Source organism: Crinia signifera, chromosome 12 (genome assembly GCF_055691185.1).
Source record: "Crinia signifera chromosome 12, ASM5569118v1, whole genome shotgun sequence".
Lineage (NCBI taxonomy): Eukaryota > Metazoa > Chordata > Amphibia > Anura > Myobatrachidae > Crinia > Crinia signifera.
Genome location: NC_139228.1, coordinates 67801927 through 67819974, shown reverse-complemented (window position 1 = coordinate 67819974; position 18048 = coordinate 67801927). Strand labels below are relative to the sequence as shown.

The 18048-nt window shown below is 50.2% G+C and overlaps 1 protein-coding gene across 1 annotated transcript in view; it reads left to right on the top strand.

Moving 5' to 3' along the window:
• Positions 1 to 9018, top strand: part of ERO1A (endoplasmic reticulum oxidoreductase 1 alpha) — a 27487-nt gene extending 18469 nt beyond the window's left edge. The window contains 7 exon segments of the mRNA XM_083167376.1: positions 725 to 735; positions 1597 to 1689; positions 2131 to 2377; positions 3030 to 3099; positions 3565 to 3651; positions 3730 to 3863; positions 8205 to 9018. Coding sequence (XP_083023502.1) covers positions 725 to 735; positions 1597 to 1689; positions 2131 to 2377; positions 3030 to 3099; positions 3565 to 3651; positions 3730 to 3863; positions 8205 to 8262 — 700 coding nt within the window. The 3' untranslated portion in view covers positions 8263 to 9018.
• The last annotated feature ends 9030 nt before the right edge of the window (positions 9019 to 18048 follow it).

Below are 18048 nucleotides of genomic sequence, written 5' to 3'. Positions count from 1 at the left end.
TAGGTTTCATTGTTTTGGGCTCCTTTTTCCTTCCTATAAAATGTTTGGTGTTTTAAAATGAGGTCTCCCATAGCAACATGCCGTCATCAATAGCACTCCCATCTTGGTTAATATACCCCGTAGAGCCAGATTGCATGGAAGACTATAGGGGCAGGAAAATAATTCTGTGTACTTCAGTATGTGATCTCCTTTTGTTCTGTTTACAGGAGAAAATGACGGTAAGCGTATTATCGGTTTCCCTAGAGAATTCCAGGTAATGTTCTTCCTCCTCCTCTTCCTTGCCATGCACCAGTAATTGCTTAGGCCTGCTTATGGAGCTACCGGCTACTTAGAGGACGACGCTCTGCGGATGGCTGACTGCGACCGGAAAGAAGGGGGTGGGGCTGGTTTTTAATTGGCCTGTGATAGGTGGTTGTTCTGGAATCTTTGGGGGCTTAGTCTTTTGACTTTATGGACAGAAAATGGTCTTTTTTTTTTTTTTTTTTTTAAGATGCTTTTAAATAGTATGTACTTTAATGGAGCGCCACTTAGTGGTTACTGTGTGGTACAGCTCTGTGTGTATGTGTATATATATATATATATATATATATATATATATATAGTTCTCTCCCTGTATCTATCACACTGTATATTACATAGTACAGGCAATGATAGTATATTCTGTATGTGCTGGTGCAGTAAATAACCGGCTCTTTCTGTAATTTGCAGAAACCATGTTCTCCAGCTGGCTGGAAGGTGAGTTCTCCAATGTACTGGTTGCAGATAGTAGTATGGAAGAGGGTGGGATGGGGTGGAGGCATACGGTCACTAGGTCAACATGGTCATTAGGTCGACTGTAGACAGTAGAAAGGTTGAGATGGGGTTTTCAAAAAAAAAAAAAAAAATTTGAGCCGACATATGCTGACAGGTGGTATTTTATGCCCTACCATCCACTAGGGTGTGGTGGGAGAATAAAATAGTGTGCCCGAAGCATGGTGAGCCATGCGAGGGGACACGGTGCTACATTTCAGTGTCCATGTCAAAATGCGGGACAAAAAAAAAGGTGAAAAACCCCATGTGGACCTAATGACCCTGTCAACCATCATGCTGTCTACCCAATTATCCATACCCGGGGTGGGGAGGGGATTTTCTGCAGCAAGTGGTGCTACCTCTCAGCCATATTGGGTCACTGCATTCACCTCCCTGGTGTGTCCTGACCTTTGAGTGAGACTCCATAGGATGGATCAGTATCAGTCTGTCACCTCAGTCCTGGGACTACTGGTGGTGATCAGCTGAATCCCGGCCACTGGCTGTTCAGTGATGTTCTACGGGTGTGTGGGGCTGGGTTCTGGTTAGTAGATTTCTCAGGCAGATCCACTCATTGCTCTGCTCAGAGAACAGCGCAGTATAGGCTCCTTCTGAGCGTGTGCATTCCAGCCTCGGGTGAGGCCTCTGCTCCGCTTTGTGTATAGCGGAAGCCTGTCTGGGCCTCCTATCCCCCCTCCCCTTACATGCACAGCCGGTATTAACCCCATGTATTCTGGTTTACTTATTTATATAAGTGTACAGGAATTTCCAGAGTCCTTCTCATACATGTGTTTTTCATGCTACTTCCAGGCCTTTGTGTTGAGAAAAGGGCTTTCTACAGGCTCATCTCCGGATTACATGCAAGCATCAATATTCATCTCAGTGCACGATATCTGCTGCAAGGTGAGGAAACATCGGCCCTGATTCTGGTTGACTCAGATGTGGCGACGGGTAGCATCTCAGGAACTCAGTAAGCTGCAATGTTCGCAGCTTACTGTGCTACCCTGAATTGGGCCCATACTTACCAGACTCTGAGTTATGGAGATGGGGCTCTATAATGGAAGCCTCCGTTATATATGTTCACTCCACCAAAAACTTTGCAAAGCTAAAGTATAATTCATAATTAGGCCACTAATTCCGGTACGCTGTTGCACAATGGGTCGCGGTCACATGACAAGCCGTAGCTGGCTGCCGTGCCCCACTGCGTATGCCCAGAGGACACTCCGGGAGACCACTGTCTGGGGTTATTCTGTAGAGCTAGTGGTCTACAGAGACTTCAGACGTGAGCTGTTGTGATAATGCTGCTGCTGCTGTCTATTGTATATTAATGCTCTCTTATCGCAGACACGTGGATGAACAAGAGGTGGGGTTACAATGTGACCGAGTTCCAGAGACGCTTTGACGCCTCCCAAACCCAGAATGAAGGGCCGAGGAGATTGAAGAACTTGTATTTTATCTACCTGATCGAGCTGCGGGCCATTTCCAAGGTGCTGCCGTTTTTTGAGCGTCAGTCTTTTCTGCTGTATACGGGCAATAAAACACAAGACCTGCAAACCAAGAAGCTTCTGATCGATATTCTGCATGATGCCAAGTAAGCGCCCGGGTACCCGATGTTCTGAGAGCCACTGGTTCCAGTCTGCTGTCTCCTTTCTATAATCTTCTGAGAGTAGAATACAAAGTACTCAATGAAAATGGATGCAGAGAGGCAAAAATAATTCCTCCTTGTGGGGGTACACTTTATGGGGGGATGTGCCAAGTCTCAGGGGGTGAAGCATGGGGTGCCTGGGGAGCAGCTGTGCAGGGTGACCTGCTGTACACTTACACAGGATGCCATGGAAATGACACATTTATGTCTACGGCACAGGTTCTCAAAGTCGGTCCTCAGGACCGCATGCATTAGTGACATTAGCTCCACCTGTGGATCTCTTAAAATCTGTCCATGAGTAATGAGTGCACCTGTTGGGTAACTGTGTGGGGTCCTAAGAACAGAGTTTGAGAACCACCTAACTAAGGATTCTAGTGTGAAATACACAGGGTCCTAAGAACAGAGTTTGAGAACCACCTAACTAAGGATTCTAGTGTGAAATGCACAATCGCAAGACTAGTGTCTGCGTATCCAGTTCTTATCAGTTCGTGTGTGTGTGTGTGTGTGTATGTATGTGTGTGTGTGTGTGTGTGTATGTATGTGAGCGAGAGATAAAATGCAGCTTCTATATCTATCTAATAAAAATCTTCTATTTCAGGGATTTCCCTTTGCACTTTGATGAGAACTCCCTGTTTGCTGGGGATAAGAAGCAGGCAGACCGTTTGAAGGTAACCAGGACATTTTATGTATTGATTCCCTAAAGCGGGCATGGCTGGTAATTTGTGACCCTCCAGCTGTAGTGAAACTACACATCCCAGCATGCCTTGTTTTAGCTTTCCCTAATAGCAATTTGTGGCAATGATGGGATGTGTAGTTTCACAATAGCTGGAGGGCCATAGTTTGGACGTGCCCGCCAACCTCCGCCACATCCTCCCGGCCTGTGGATTCCCCCAAGGCAGCCAGGAAGTCCTGTTTCTCCTTGCACCTACCGAACAATTATACATATATCAATTTTTTTATATTTTCCCTGACCAAAATACCCAGCAAATCTGCAATTGTGACCCCAAAGTGTGGGGAAGGTGCAGAAACCTTATAATTTGTGCATTGTCCCTTTGCGTTACATTGCTCTGTCACCTGACTGGATGTATCTGTACGCAGACAAAGTCCAACGTTGTTCTGTGCGTGTTTTGCAGGAGGATTTCCGGCATCACTTTAGAAACATCTCCAGGATAATGGACTGTGTCGGCTGCTTTAAGTGTCGGCTTTGGGGAAAGCTGCAGGTCAGTGGCGTTAGTTCAGGCTGGTATACCTGTGGCTCTGGTCACCAGAACTTACTCTCATTATTCCACGTTCTGCAGACTCAGGGATTGGGCACAGCCCTGAAGATTCTCTTCTCCGAGAAGCAAATAGAGAATATGTCTGAAATTGGCCCTTCGTACGGCTTCCATCTAAAGCGGCAGGATATTGTGGCCCTTCTCAATGCTTTTGGGAGGTCAGTATTTTATATGGCTGCAAAATGAAGCTGTAGAAGGCAATTATCTTATAACTAGGTGATTCATCGCGCCCTACGTGCGCTCTTCACACCGTCGTAAGGGGCTGCGCCCCCTTAATTTGTGAACGTTTGTATATGAGAAATATGGTTAGAATTGTATGAAAGATGCCCTGTATTGCAATTTAGGTGTCCGCGAATCGCGGGAGGGGGGGTGGGGGTCGCGGAGGGTGCCGCGAATTGCAGGAGGGGGGGTCGCGGGGGGTGCCGCGAATTGCAGGAGGGGGGGTTGTGGGGGGGTGGATGCTGCGAATCGCGGGAGGGGAGGGATTGCAGAGAATCGCGGGAGGGGGTCGCGGGGTGGGTTGCCGCAAATCGCGGGAGGGGGGTCGCGGGGGGTGTGCCGTGAATCACGGGAGGGGGGGGTCACGGGGTGGGGTGCCGAGAATCGCGGGGGGGTGTGTGTGTGCCGTGAATCGCGGGAGTGGGGTGGGGGGGGGGGGGGGGTGTGTGACGCGAATCGCCACAAGAAAAAATCAACACAGAAAGGTCAACACATGTAAATGTTGACATAAGTGTGGCACTTCATTGGTGTCCATGTCGACACATGAGAATGAATATGAAAACATTCAAAAAATGAAAAAAAAAAACTTAAAAAACTCATGTCAACCTTTTTCATTGTCGACCATAGCCATGTCAGTGTTTTCCATGTGCAATTTAATTCTGGAGCTGCCGCGAATCGTGGGGGGGTGCCGCAAATTGCGGGAGGGGGGTCGCGGGGGTGGGTGCCGCGAATCGCGGGAGGGGGGTTACGGGGCGGGGGTTGCGGCGAATCATGGGAGGGGGGGTCGCGGGGGTGTGCCATGAATCACGGGAGGGGGGGTCACGGGGTGGGATGCCGAGAATCGCGGGGGAGGTGTGTGTGTGTGTGCCGTGAATCGCGGGAGTGGGGGTTGTGGGGGGGGGGGGGTGACGCAAATCGCCACAAGAAAAAATCAACACAGAAAGGTCAACACATGTAAATGTTGACATAAGTGTGGCATTTCATTGGTGTCCATGTCGACACATGAGAATGAATATGAAAACATTCAAAAATTGAAAAAAAAAACTTCAAAAACTCATGTCAACCTTTTTCATTGTCGACCATAGCCATGTCAGTGTTTTCCATGTGCAATTTAATTCTGGAGCTGCCGCGAATCGTGGGGGGGTGCCGCAAATTGCGGGAGGGGGGTCGCGGGGGTGGGTGCCGCGAATCGCGGGAGGGGGGGTTACGGGGCGGGGGTTGCGGCGAATCATGGGAGGGGGGGTCGCGGGGGTGTGCCATGAATCACGGGAGGGGGGGTCACGGGGTGGGATGCCGAGAATCGCGGGGGAGGTGTGTGTGTGTGTGCCGTGAATCGCGGGAGTGGGGGTTGTGGGGGGGGGGGGGGGTGACGCAAATCGCCACAAGAAAAAATCAACACAGAAAGGTCAACACATGTAAATGTTGACATAAGTGTGGCATTTCATTGGTGTCCATGTCGACACATGAGAATGAATATGAAAACATTCAAAAATTGAAAAAAAAACTTCAAAAACTCATGTCAACCTTTTTCATTGTCGACCATAGCCATGTCAGTGTTTTCCATGTGCAATTTAATTCTGGAGCTGCCGCGAATCACGGGGGGTGCCGCGAATTGCGGGAGGGGGGGGGGGGGTCGCGGGGTTGGCTGCCGCGAATCGCGGGAGGGCGGGGTTCACAGGGGTTCCGGTGGGTGGTTGCCGCGAATTGCGGGAGGTGGGGGGTCACGGGGGGTGCCGCGAATCGCGGGAGGGGGGGTTGCGGGGGGTGTGACGCGAATCGCCACAAGAAAAAATCAACACAGAAAGGTCAACACATGTAAATGTTGACATAAGTGTGCCACTTCATTGGTGTCCATGTTGACACATGACAATGAATATGAAAACATTCAAAAAATGAAATAAATCTTCAAAAACTCATGTCAACCTTTTTCATTGTCGACCATAGCCGTGCCAGTGTTTTGCATGTGCCATTTAATCCTGGGGCTGCCGCGAATCGCGGGGGGTGCCGCGATTTGCGGGAGGGGGGGGTTGCGGGGGGTGGGTGCCGCGAATCGCGGGAGAGCGGGGTTCATGGGGGTTCCGGTGGGGGGTTGCCGCGAATTGCGGGAGGGGGAGGGTCGCGGGGGGGTGCCGGGGTGCCGCGAATCGCCGGAGGGGGGGTTGCGGGGGGTGTGACGCAAATCGCCACAAGAAAAAAATCAACACAGAAAGGTCAACACATGTAAATGTTGACATAAGTGTGCCACTTCATTGGTGTCCATGTCGACACATGACAATGAATATGAAAAAATTAAAAATAAATCTTCAAAAACTCATGTCAACCTTTTTCATTGTCGACCATAGCCATGTCAATGTTTTGCATGTGCCATTTAATCCTGGGGCTGCTGCGAATTGCGGGGGGGGGGTGCCGCGAATCGCGGGAGGGGGGGTCGCAGGGGGGGTGCCGCCAATCGTGCAAGGGGGGGTCGCGGGGGGGTTCTTTTTGCCGCGAATCGCGGGAGGGAGGTCGCGGGGGGGGGGGGTTTTCCGCGAATCGGGGGGGGGGGTCACGGGGGGAGGGTTTGCCGCGATTCGCGGGAGGGGGGGTCGCGGGTGGTGGTTATGCCGCGAATTGCGGGAGGGGTCGTGGGGGGGTTCTTTTTGCAGCGAATCGCGGCAGGGGGGGTCGCGGGGGTGTTTTTGCTGCGAATCGCGGTAGGGGGGGTCGCGGGGGGTCGGGTGTTTTTGCCGCGAATCGCGGGGGGGGGGGGGGGCGCGCGGGGGGGAGGTTTTGCCGCAAATCGCGGGAGGGGGGCGCTCACCTGGTGGCTGTGGAGTAGCAGTGCTGGGCAACATGGGAAGGCAGTGGGTGTCTGGCACTGTCTGTGGGCTCACTGGGCTGGTTCTGTCACATACCTCCCAACATGACCCTCTCCAGGAGGGACACAATGCTCTGTTTCTAGACTTCCCCTTAATGTATGATTGCCATCACCTGTTTTAAACAGGTTAATTTCTCAGAAAGGTGTTCAGCACAGATAAAGGGAATCACACATTAAGAGGAAAGTCCAGGAACAGAGCGTTATAGACACAGACACCCACTTTGAGTGACAGATGTAGCCAAATATATAGGAGATTGGCTCTCTGGTAAACACATAGTTGTCGGCCATCTTCCTCGACTTGCTGGCTAAGCACTGGGCAGCATGTGTGCTGGTGGTGGTACAACATGGCATATTGTTAACTTGGGCCATTATAATAAGAACTGGGTGCACTGTGCGGCATAATGTCTACTTGAGGCATGTGTGCTGGCAGCAGTACAGTGTGGCATATTCACTTGGGGCACTAGAATGACCTATGGGGCACCCATGTCATATTATTTATTAAGTTTCTTATATAGCGCATACATATTCTGCAGCGCTGTACAGAGTATAGTTGAACATTCACATCATCAGTCCCTGCCCCAGTGGAGCTTACAATCTATAATCCCTACCACATGTACACGCACACATACATTCTAGGGTTAATTTGTTGGGAGCTAATTAACCTACCAGTATATTTTTGGAGTGTGGAAGGAAACCGGAGGAAACCCACGCAAGCACGGGGAGAATATACAAACTCCACACAGTTAGAGCCATGGTGGGAATGGAACCCATGACCTCAGTGCTGTGAGGCAGTAATGCTAACCATTACACCGTCCGTACTGCCCAATTTCATAGTGTGAAATAGCAAGTTACTATGGGGGCATAACATGAACTAGGGCACCAATCATTTATAAGATGAACTGAGGCATTACAATTTTTTGTGGAAACAGGTGTCTCTCTAGTAGGGGATGGGGTCCTTTAAAAAGTTACTTTGGGCTGTGTCACTGTATATTGTGCTTCCTTTGTATAAAGAAATACACGGATTCTTGCCTGAACTGTTGAGGGTCATGTGATCAGAGAAGTACCTCAATGTACTTGGAATGGATTAGTGTGGGCAAATAGCCAAGCCATTTCATGACCCACCATATACTCTGCCCCCTAGTCTTCCTTGCTGTACTGGAGGGGGAGCACCCGCTTACCCTGGTTACTTGCTATAAGATGCCTCCTAGCATCATGGACCTGATCTCTCCACTGCCACAAGAATGTGGGATTAGGAGCCTACAATTATACAGGCTGCAGCCATGCTCCATCACTAGAACAAAGGCGGTGTGCCGAGAATGTCACTAGGTTCTACGCACAACTGGGTCTGTTCCGCACTGGTCGCTGTCGTGCTTGTGCACAGGTGATCTGGTTTCCTACTCACGCCTTAAATCTCTTTCCGCAGAATTTCCACAAGTATTAAAGAACTAGAAAACTTCAAAAGCCTTCTACAGAACGTGTGACGGGGAGGACGAGCGGACCTAGCACGATGGAACCTTGCACTATCCAGGCTCATACATTTTTTGACAGCAAACCTTTGGTCAAAGTCTTGAGAATATCTCTATTCTCATTGTGAAAACTGGTCCTTGCGGGACCTTTCTGTGTATATTGTAAAATAAAAGATGCTTACGATTTTCTATTTACTGTGACTTATAACTGCAGTGCAATGGAACGTCCTAACCAGGCATTAACCACCTCATTGTGTTTGGGAAAGCCTTGGGTTCTATCCTAAGAAGAGTCTGACTTGTTTAAAGCCGCCTGCGTCACCATTTCTGTCCTCTGTGTGTATATTACCAGTACTCTCTCTGTCCTGCACCAGAGCGCTGACCGCTGGAACTCTCACTATACGAACCCTGCTGTAAAAAGCAAAGCCATCGAGACAATATTTTATTTTTTGCTAATAAACCTCCTCTTGCTACAGCCACCCGATCGCCCCGTCTTCGTAGACTGACAACTGGTGTCGTATTCAAAGGTAAAACAGAACGTTGGAATCCTAAAATGCCACTTCTATTTCTTGTTTGTTAATCTATCATTTTAAATATTGTGTAGTAGCGGGATATATATGTAATTTATTTTCTCTTTCACTGGAGTGTTTGTGGAAGAGAGATGGGTGGGTAATGTTACTACGGTTACTCAGGGACCACTAGCGGTTTGGATTTTACAGATAATCCTGTTCAAGTGCAGTTTAATAAATGACTGATTGTTCTAATGCCCGGTGACATCTGTGTTGGTTCTCTTTCCCCTGTGTTACTCGCCTCCCTGTTACTGTATGGAATGAGAATCTAGAACAAGAGTGCAACGAGGGTGCCATCTAGTGGCTAACATGAGCCTGCATTTAAAGGGGAATTGCAATGTCAGATTTAATCGACCACGTATAGTGGAAGAAGAAATTATTACAGTGGTATTTGCATGTAACTGCAACAAATGGAGGTGGGGGCACATTTTATTTATATAGAATATATATTGGTTACTTTCAGATAAGATGGAAAATCTGTTTTCTTGATTATTATTCCCTTAACAGATTTGTAATTGTACTATGCACAGCATCCATAAACTCTGTGGGTTGATTTTATGGGCCTGATTCAATGTATGGCTATGAATTCGTAGGCTGGGCAATTTATCGATAGACTGCGCACGTGTAGAAATCGTAGTACGGATGCGCAAGGTTGTCCTGCGATGAAATCCTATTACTTATTGGATCGTTGGCCGTTCGCAAGTTGATTGACAGGAAGCCAATATTTGGGGACAAAAACCGGATGTTTTATGGGAGTATCAGGGAAAACACCGGCGTGCCCACTTGTTTCGGGGGGGAAGAGAGAGAGCGAGAGAGAGAGAGAGGTGTGTGGCCGCTGTTCCGGCCCCAATCAGCCTGTTTCTATCGCAGCCACTGAGTAAGTCCTGGGCCGTGCACACTGGGAAATCATTTCATGCTGAGCGGCTTGTGAATTAATCTGCAGGTAGTCGCATGGTTGCAAAGACTTTGCAAGCCATGCCCACATCAATTTGCAGGGGTGGGATGCCACTCTGACTGAACGACAAAACCTGAATGCTGCAAATTAGCAGCCCAGCCATCAGATCTGATTGAGCCCCATGTCCGGTTCTGAAGTGTCAGAACAGCGTTGCAGCCTCCTAATACAGAGCGAGTCACAACGCTCTGTGATCCTGTAACATTTACTACAGATGCTGGGACTGAGACTTTTACAGCTGGGGCCTCTATGGATGGAACAAGTACACGCATATCTGTCTGATGTCAGTAATTACTGACCAGGATTAGGGCTGATGATGTGTAATGACAGTACAGGTGCCACCTATCAAAGTACAGGCAGAGCGCTGCATTTGGTACTTGTGTAGTTTCAAGGCGGCAGCCTAAGCTACGTTATCAGCGTAGGCTGCCACTGTGAAACACAAATAACTACCGTGCTGTTGCTGGGAACTGCATCTCTGTCCCCAGCAAGCCTACTCAGCGCCTCTCACACACTGCCGGCGCCAGCATGAACCCCTCTTTGGCGGAGAGGGGATCATGCTGGCGCCGGCGGAGAGGCATTCCATCTGTTTGACACGCAGGTGCGTCCCAGACACTCCAGCAATGAGATGCTCCTGCGTCTAAGTAGCTATTACGGCATGTAAGGTAATCCGCGTCCCCCTTGCTGCGCTCGCCACACTATATAACATCAACTCCAGGCCGACGTGGATAGTGGGGGTATGAAAAGGTCGGGAGGACGCATAACTCATGCTCTTGCCACACTTCGGACTGTCGTGGATAGTGGGGGTTTGAAAAGGCGCTACAGAACCCTAACACTGTAGGCAGGTTCCTGTACCCTGCCATAATAGCTACTCAGTCTGAGACACTCCTGCATGTCAAACGGATGGAGCGCCTCTCCGCCAAAGAGAGGGGATCATGCTGGCGACAGCGGTGTGAGAGGTGCCGTTCCCGGCAACAGCACGGTAGTTACTTGTGTAGTATCACAGCGGCAGCCTACACTGACAACATAGCCAGGGCCGATTAAGCGGCTGCGGGAACACTACGCTCTGATTCTGACAGGAATGCTACACTGACGGCGTAAGATGTTGCTGTGAAAGTACCCTGCATTTATATAGGAAGAACAGGAGGCAGGTGAATTCTATGCACTTTGGAATTGGTGCCTCCTGGTAGCATTCATGCACAGAACATAGAATCCACAGCACTAGTCAGTCATCAATATTTATACTAATCTTGATTTTTCATTCATGCCAATGGTGGTCACTGGGACAGTGGGGTGTGGGTGGAGCTTCAGCTACTGGCACCAAGTAGAATAGAGTTCTTCAAGTGCAGCCCAGGCTCCTCCTCCTCCACGCCCCTACAGGCTTCAGTTGTTTCTTGGTGCCTCAAGGCACAGGTACCATAGGACAGGGCTCCGTGCCCTGTCTGAAAAATCTTCTATTTTTTTTTTTTTTACACGGAGACAGCGTTACGCTGCTCCCCTGTGGCTGGCAGCGGCACGCTGACTTACATAGCCAGACCCGCCGCTCTCCTCACGACACGGAGGACGCCGCGCTCCACCACAGGTAAGCGGGCCCTCCATGTGAGGTGACGCGCACACTATTTTAGGTGCGCACCGCTAGCGGTCGGTCACCGGGCGGGGTGCAGCCCGGGTGACCCTGGCAGTGGCACCCAGTCTTTTCTGCGCGGCCACTAGACCACCAGGGAGCCGTACTGTGGAGCGCCATTTTTGTTAATGGCGCAGGGCACTGATGGTTCCAGGGGAGGCGGGGCCTTGATCCACAGCTCCCCGCCTCCACGCTCAGAGCGGCACAACGCTGTTTTCCCGCCTGAGCTTAGCTTCCCCACGCCCCAGCAGTGTACTGAGGACGCCATTACGCGGGACTACACTGTGGGAGAAGTGCACCGGAATCCCTGCTCCTCTACACGCTACAGGAACAGGTTTTTCAGCAGCCCTCTGTACCTCAGTATTTAGCTGAGTCAGAGAGTATAGTGTCTTTTCTACTGTCATCCATCTGTATACCTTTATAGTTTCAGATGGTGTTACTGTCCACTGTGTTATTGTACCAGTGCACACAGGACCTGTCTGTGTTAAAATGTCACAGAAAAACCCCAAAAAGGCGGCTAGGGATTCACCTAGGCTGCATGCTTTTACATGCACTAGCTGTAAGGAGAACTATTCCTCCATACAGGAGCATGCTGGTTTGTGTGAACGCTGTTCTGCACAGGACTCCCTGGGGGGCCCCTCAGTCCCAACACATGGGGAACCCAGTTGGGCTTCCACTCTCTCAGCAGCCATGAAGGAGTTAGCAACTCAGTTAGCTGCAAACAGAGAGTCTGCTGCGCAGCCATTCCCAGCTCAGCCTGCTGTTGCTGCATCAGAGCCGGCCTGGGTACAGGGTTTATCCTCCTCTGTTCAAGATTTAGTCCAGGTGTCTGCTTCTTTGCAATCTGCATTGAGGGCTCCACCTAAACGCAAAGCACAAGCCCCTTTAGCCTCTAATCAATCAGATGCTGGGGATGACTTGGACGACCAGGTGCGGATCGACACAGACGATGATGTTGACATAGATGATGTTGACATAGATGAACCTGATAAGGAGGAAAGAATGACCCAGTCCAGAGTAGACTCCTTGGTTAAGGCTGTTAGGATGTCTCTCAATATACAGGACACCCAGGCCACAGCACCTGACACACTTCTTTTTAAAAAGAAAAAGAAGGAGTTGGCTCTTTTTCCCTCAAATTCAGACTTAAATGAGGTCTTATCTGAAGCGTGGCAACACCCTAACAAAAAGTTTTTAGTGTCCAAACGCCTGATTTCCTTCTTCCCGTTCGCTCCAGCGGACCGTAAGAAATGGGAGGAGCCTCCACAGGTTGATGCTCACGTAGCCCGCCTAGTTAAGGCTACCACCCTTCCTATTCCTACAGTGGCCTCTCTTAAGGATCCTACTGATAGGAAGATTGAACACTGCCTAAAGTCTGTGTTCTCCAATGCTGGCGTGTCAGCAAGGCCAGCTATGGCCTCAGCCTGGGTGGCAAAGGCAATTGCAACTTGGGCTGACTCCCTGCAGGAGCAGATTTCCTCAGGTACACGTCGCTCTGAATTGTTATCAACGGTGGACCTCATTAGGGAAGGGGCCACATACCTGGAAGAGGCAGCGATAGATGCAGCAGCCCTCTCCTCAAAGATTTCAGCCTCTTCAATTGCTGCCCGGCGTGCACTGTGGCTGCGTACTTGGAACGCAGATTCTGATTCCAAAAAGGCATTAGAGGCCCTTCCATTCTCAGGGGAAGTACTTTTCGGCTCTGCGCTGGACAAGATTGTAGCCACCATTGCAACGTCCAAGACAGCTTTTCTACCTTCGGCACCGGCTAAACCCAGATCTCAGTCCTTTCGGACCTTCCGTCCACAGGGGAGGCCCAGGGGTCAGCCTTCATCAAGGGCGCAGGCACCCACAAGGCTTCCATCCGCTCCCAGACCAAACAGTCCTGGGCGGGTCGCCGTCAGGCCCCAAAACAGGCCGACAAGCCCTCAGCATGAGGATCAGGCGGCCCACCAACCACATCAGGTGGGCGGTCGCCTGTTGTCATTTGCCGGGGTTTGGCAGGCCACTACCACCGACAGGTGGGTAAACACCATAGTGGCCCAGGGTTATTCCCTCTCCTTTCAGGGGCGTCCACCATCTCGGTTTTTCACAACAAGCATGCCCCGGGAGAAGGACAGAGCGGCTGCTCTGACCAGCTCAATTCACTCCCTGCTGGCAGCAGGGGTCATAGTGCCTGTCCCACTTTCTCAGCGAGGAGCAGGTTTCTACTCAAGCCTGTTCCTGGTGACAAAGCCGGACGGGTCATTCCGACCCATCCTCAATCTGAAGGGCCTAAACAAACATCTCTGTGTTCCCAAGTTCAGGATGGAGTCCCTCAGGTCTATCCTGCAAGCTCTGGAACCGGGGGACTTCATGGCATCCCTGGACATCCAGGATGCCTACCTCCATGTGCCAATTCGATCAGACAGCCAGTGCTTCCTCAGGTTTGCGGTCAAAAGCAACCACTACCAGTTCATAGCCCTCCCCTTCGGGCTCTCGACCGCGCCTCGTATCTTTACAAAGATTATGGCCGCCATGGCGGCAGCCCTAAGGGCCCAGGGAGTTCGTCTACTACCATATCTGGACGACCTCTTGATACTGTCTCAATCCGCACAGACACTCCAGAGGCATCTGGAGCTAACGGTTTCCCTCCTGCAGACCCACGGCTGGCTCATAAATTGGAAAAAATCCTCAACAACCCCATCACAGCGGATGGTGCATCTAGGAGCCTTGATAGACACAAAAGCCCTCAGGGTTTACCTGCCGGAGGACAAGTGGATACTTCTCAGAGACCTCCTGAAGCGCTTCTTGAAGCAACACAGGGTCTCGGTGCACCTGTGCATGAAAGTCCTAGGCAAGATGGTCTCTTGTTACGACATGGCGGAATTTGCGCAGTTCCACTCCAGGCCCTTGCAGAGAGAAATGCTGCGTCACTGGAACCGTTCCCAGCCAAGCCTGAAATCACAGACCTTTGTTCTGTCCAGACAGACACGTCTGTCGCTCACATGGTGGCTCAACCCTCTAAACCTTCAAAAAGGGCGAAAGTTTGTCATCCCTCAATGGGTGATGTTAACAACGGACGCCAGCCTCCGAGGGTGGGGAGCTGTTCTGGCAGAACACTCCTTCCAAGGCCGTTGGTCAAAGGAGGAGGCGCTGCTCCCAATAAACATACTGGAGCTAAGAGCCATCCTGCTAGCCCTCAAGTCGGCAGGCCCTCTGATTCACTCCAAACCGGTGAAAATACAATCGGACAATGCCACTGCGGTGGCATACGTCAACCACCAGGGGGGGACCAGGAGCCTAGCAGCCATGAGGGAGGTAACATCGATTCTGAAGTGGGCAGAACATCACCTGTTAGCCTTGTCAGCGGTACACATTCCAGGGGTTCAGAACTGGGAGGCCGACTTTCTGAGCCGCCAGGAGGTACAGTCAGGCGAATGGGGGCTCCACGAAGATGTGTTCCAGGAACTAGTCAACAGATGGGGACTCCCGCAAATAGACCTAATGGCCTCAAGCGCCAACAAAAAGTTACCCTGCTACGGGGCCCGCTCCAGGGACCCACAGGCATATCTAGTGGATGCCCTGTCGGCTCCTTGGCCATTCTCCCTGGTCTACATCTTCCCTCCAGTGGCCCTGCTTCCAAGAGTCCTCAGGCGCCTCAAACAAGAAGGGACCACAGCAATCCTCCTGGCCCCAGACTGGCCCCGCAGAGCCTGGTACACAGACCTTCGGGAGATGTCTCTGCAGCCACCTTGGAGGCTGCCAGCTCGTCCGGACTTGCTAGTACAAGGACCATGCCTTCATCCGAATCTAGGCAGACTAGCTTTAACGGCGTGGCTCTTGAAACGGAAGTTTTAAGAGAGAAGGGATTTTCATTACCGGTCATAAAAACCATGATAGCAGCAAGGAAACCTGCTTCTTCCCGGATCTACTATAGAATCTGGAATGCTTTTTTCATCTGGTGTGAGAAAAAGAACCTTCCGCCTAGGGAGTTTAGGCTTTCCAGGATCCTGGCCTTCTTACAGGCGGGCCTGGATTTGGGTCTAAGGTTGTCCTCCCCAAAGGTCCAAGTTTCCGCACTCTCTATTTTGTTCCAGCGGAAGTTAGCAAAGAGGATGGCTATACAGACCTTTTTACAAGGCGTCCTTCACATACAGCTTCCCTTTGTGCCCCCAATCCAACCTTGGGACCTAACAGTGGTGCTCGCAGCATTGCAAAAACCGCCATTTGAGCCTCTAGAATCCTCAGAGCTCAGATGGCTTACATGGAAAACAGTGTTCCTACTGGCTATTTCCTCAGCCAGAAGAGTTTCGGACCTGTCAGCCTTGTCCAGTGCCTCTCCGTATCTGGTGTTCCACCCGGACAGAGCAGTCTTAAGAACTAGAAAGGAGTTCCTCCCCAAAGTTATTTCCAGTTTTCACATAAACCAGGACATCGTTGTTCCTGCTTTTTCCCAGTTGGAGGACTCCCCAGAGTTACGCTCTTTGGATGTTACAAGAGCTTTAAAGGTTTACGTTACTAGGACTCAATCAATTCGCAAGACAGAGGCCCTGTTCGTGCTCTATGATGCAAACAAGAGAGGCTGGCCTGCAACGAAGCAGACACTGGCTCGATGGTTGCAGCTAACCATAAAACAAGCTTATGTATCTTCCAATAAGCCAGTCCCCATCCTCTATTAGAGCCCACTCCACACGTTCGGTAGCGGCCTCTTGGGCGGCTCATCAGGGAGCCTCAGCAGAACAGTTGTGTCGCGCGGCCACTTGGTCCTCTCCACACACCTTTCTAAAATTTTACCATTTTGACACGTTCGCCAGGGCAGATTCCGCTTTTGGGCAACATGTCATCAGTGCAGCTCAGGTGCGTTCCCTCCCGTAAAAGGGACAGCTTTGGGACGTCCCACTGTCCCAGTGACCACCATTGGCATGAATGAAAAAAGGGGATTTTGGTCCTACCTGTAAAACCCTTTTTTCTGAATCCATGGTGGACACTGGGCGCCCGCCCTCGCACACTGATCTACAGTAATGGGGGTCGGATTACACCTTCCTGAAACTTATTCTCCCTTCGGGTTGCTGGTTTCTTTCCTGTACCTTGCGGGTAAGCTGTTGAACAAACTGAAGCCTGTAGGGGCGTGGAGGAGGAGCCTGGGCTGCACTTGAAGAACTCTATTCTACTTGGTGCCTGTAGCTGAAGCTCCACCCACACCCCACTGTCCCAGTGTCCACCATGGATTCAGAAAAAAGGATTTTACAGGTAGGTCCAAAATCCCCTTTTGCAACCCATTCTACCTTCCTTGTACTGTTATTATTGTATTACAATGTGGTTACAGTACTAATGTAAGGAACCTACATACCCCACCTCTGCATGGTTACATACAGTATAATGTAGGTAGGACTTCAGCTGGGATGCAGTCAAAATCCCGACATATAGAGTACAGGTGAAACAATCAACATCACTTTGTCGACATGGGGTTTTTTACAGTTTTTTTTACCCGACAGGTGGTATTTCATGCCCTACCATCCACTAGGGCGTGGTGGGAGAATAAAATAGTGTGCCGAGTGCACCGTGCCAAAAGCATTGCGAGCGATGCGAGGGGATGTGGTTCACTTCCAACTGTGAACATGTCAACATTCAGGTGAAAAAACCCACGTCGACCTCACAACCTGTCAACCGAAAGTCATGTTGACTGTTTCACCTGTACATTCTATAGGTCGGGATTTTAAAGGTTAGGGATTTTGACCCAGTCAGGATTTCATACCAATGCTCTTCAGCCTATAGCTAACTCAATGCTCAGAATGACTTAATGTAACCGGCAGCCATAGCCGGCTCCCCCCACCACCACTTACCTGCAGTTGGGTCCTAGACTTACACAATAGGGACATGGCAGGTCTGGACTACATACTTCCAGCCCCAGTTGGTTTTACTGGTAGACTGCTGCAAGTTAAATATTAGCACATGGGTGGATGGTGGCATTGAAAGAGAAGAGTCTTGTTAGATACAGTCAGCAGCTACTCCGCTTCCGCAAGACATTAAAGCCAGTGTTTCACATCCATAGTTCTAGATCAGTGGTAGCCAACTCCAGTCCTCAGTTCACATTTTCCAGACAACCTTGATGCTGCACATGTGCACTCATTACTCACTGACACATTTTAAAAGATTCACAGGTGGAGCTAATTACTTCACGTGTGATTCTGTGAGGAGATTTGGAAAACATTAACTGGTGGTAGCTCTTGAGGACTGGAGTTGGCTACCCCAGTTCTAGATCATAAAGTCCAACTTATATGTTATGCCCCATAGCTGTGTCACTGGCAAATGATCAATCCCTGTGTGGAAACCTTGGCTTTGCGTATGCTTAGCATAACTCAGTATGGACACACAGTTCTAGGTACCTCTATATTGACCAAGCCCAGCAGAAGTGTCGTCAGTGGGAGAGAGCCAACAGGAGAAACAGTTTAACTTTTGTATTAATTCAAATGTAAAATGAGCGCGAATGAGACATGAGAAAAGTAAAAAAGTACCTGAAAAAGTGGTTAATATGTTAACAGCTCTTTTGAGCCTGGCAAGTGTCCGTGGGTACTGCGCTATCCCTACCTCTATTAGCACAGAGCGTGGTTGCAGATAGGGATTTCTGGATGCGGCTGGGAACAGTGCCGCTCGTCTCGTGCACTACCCAGTCTCAGCTGGTA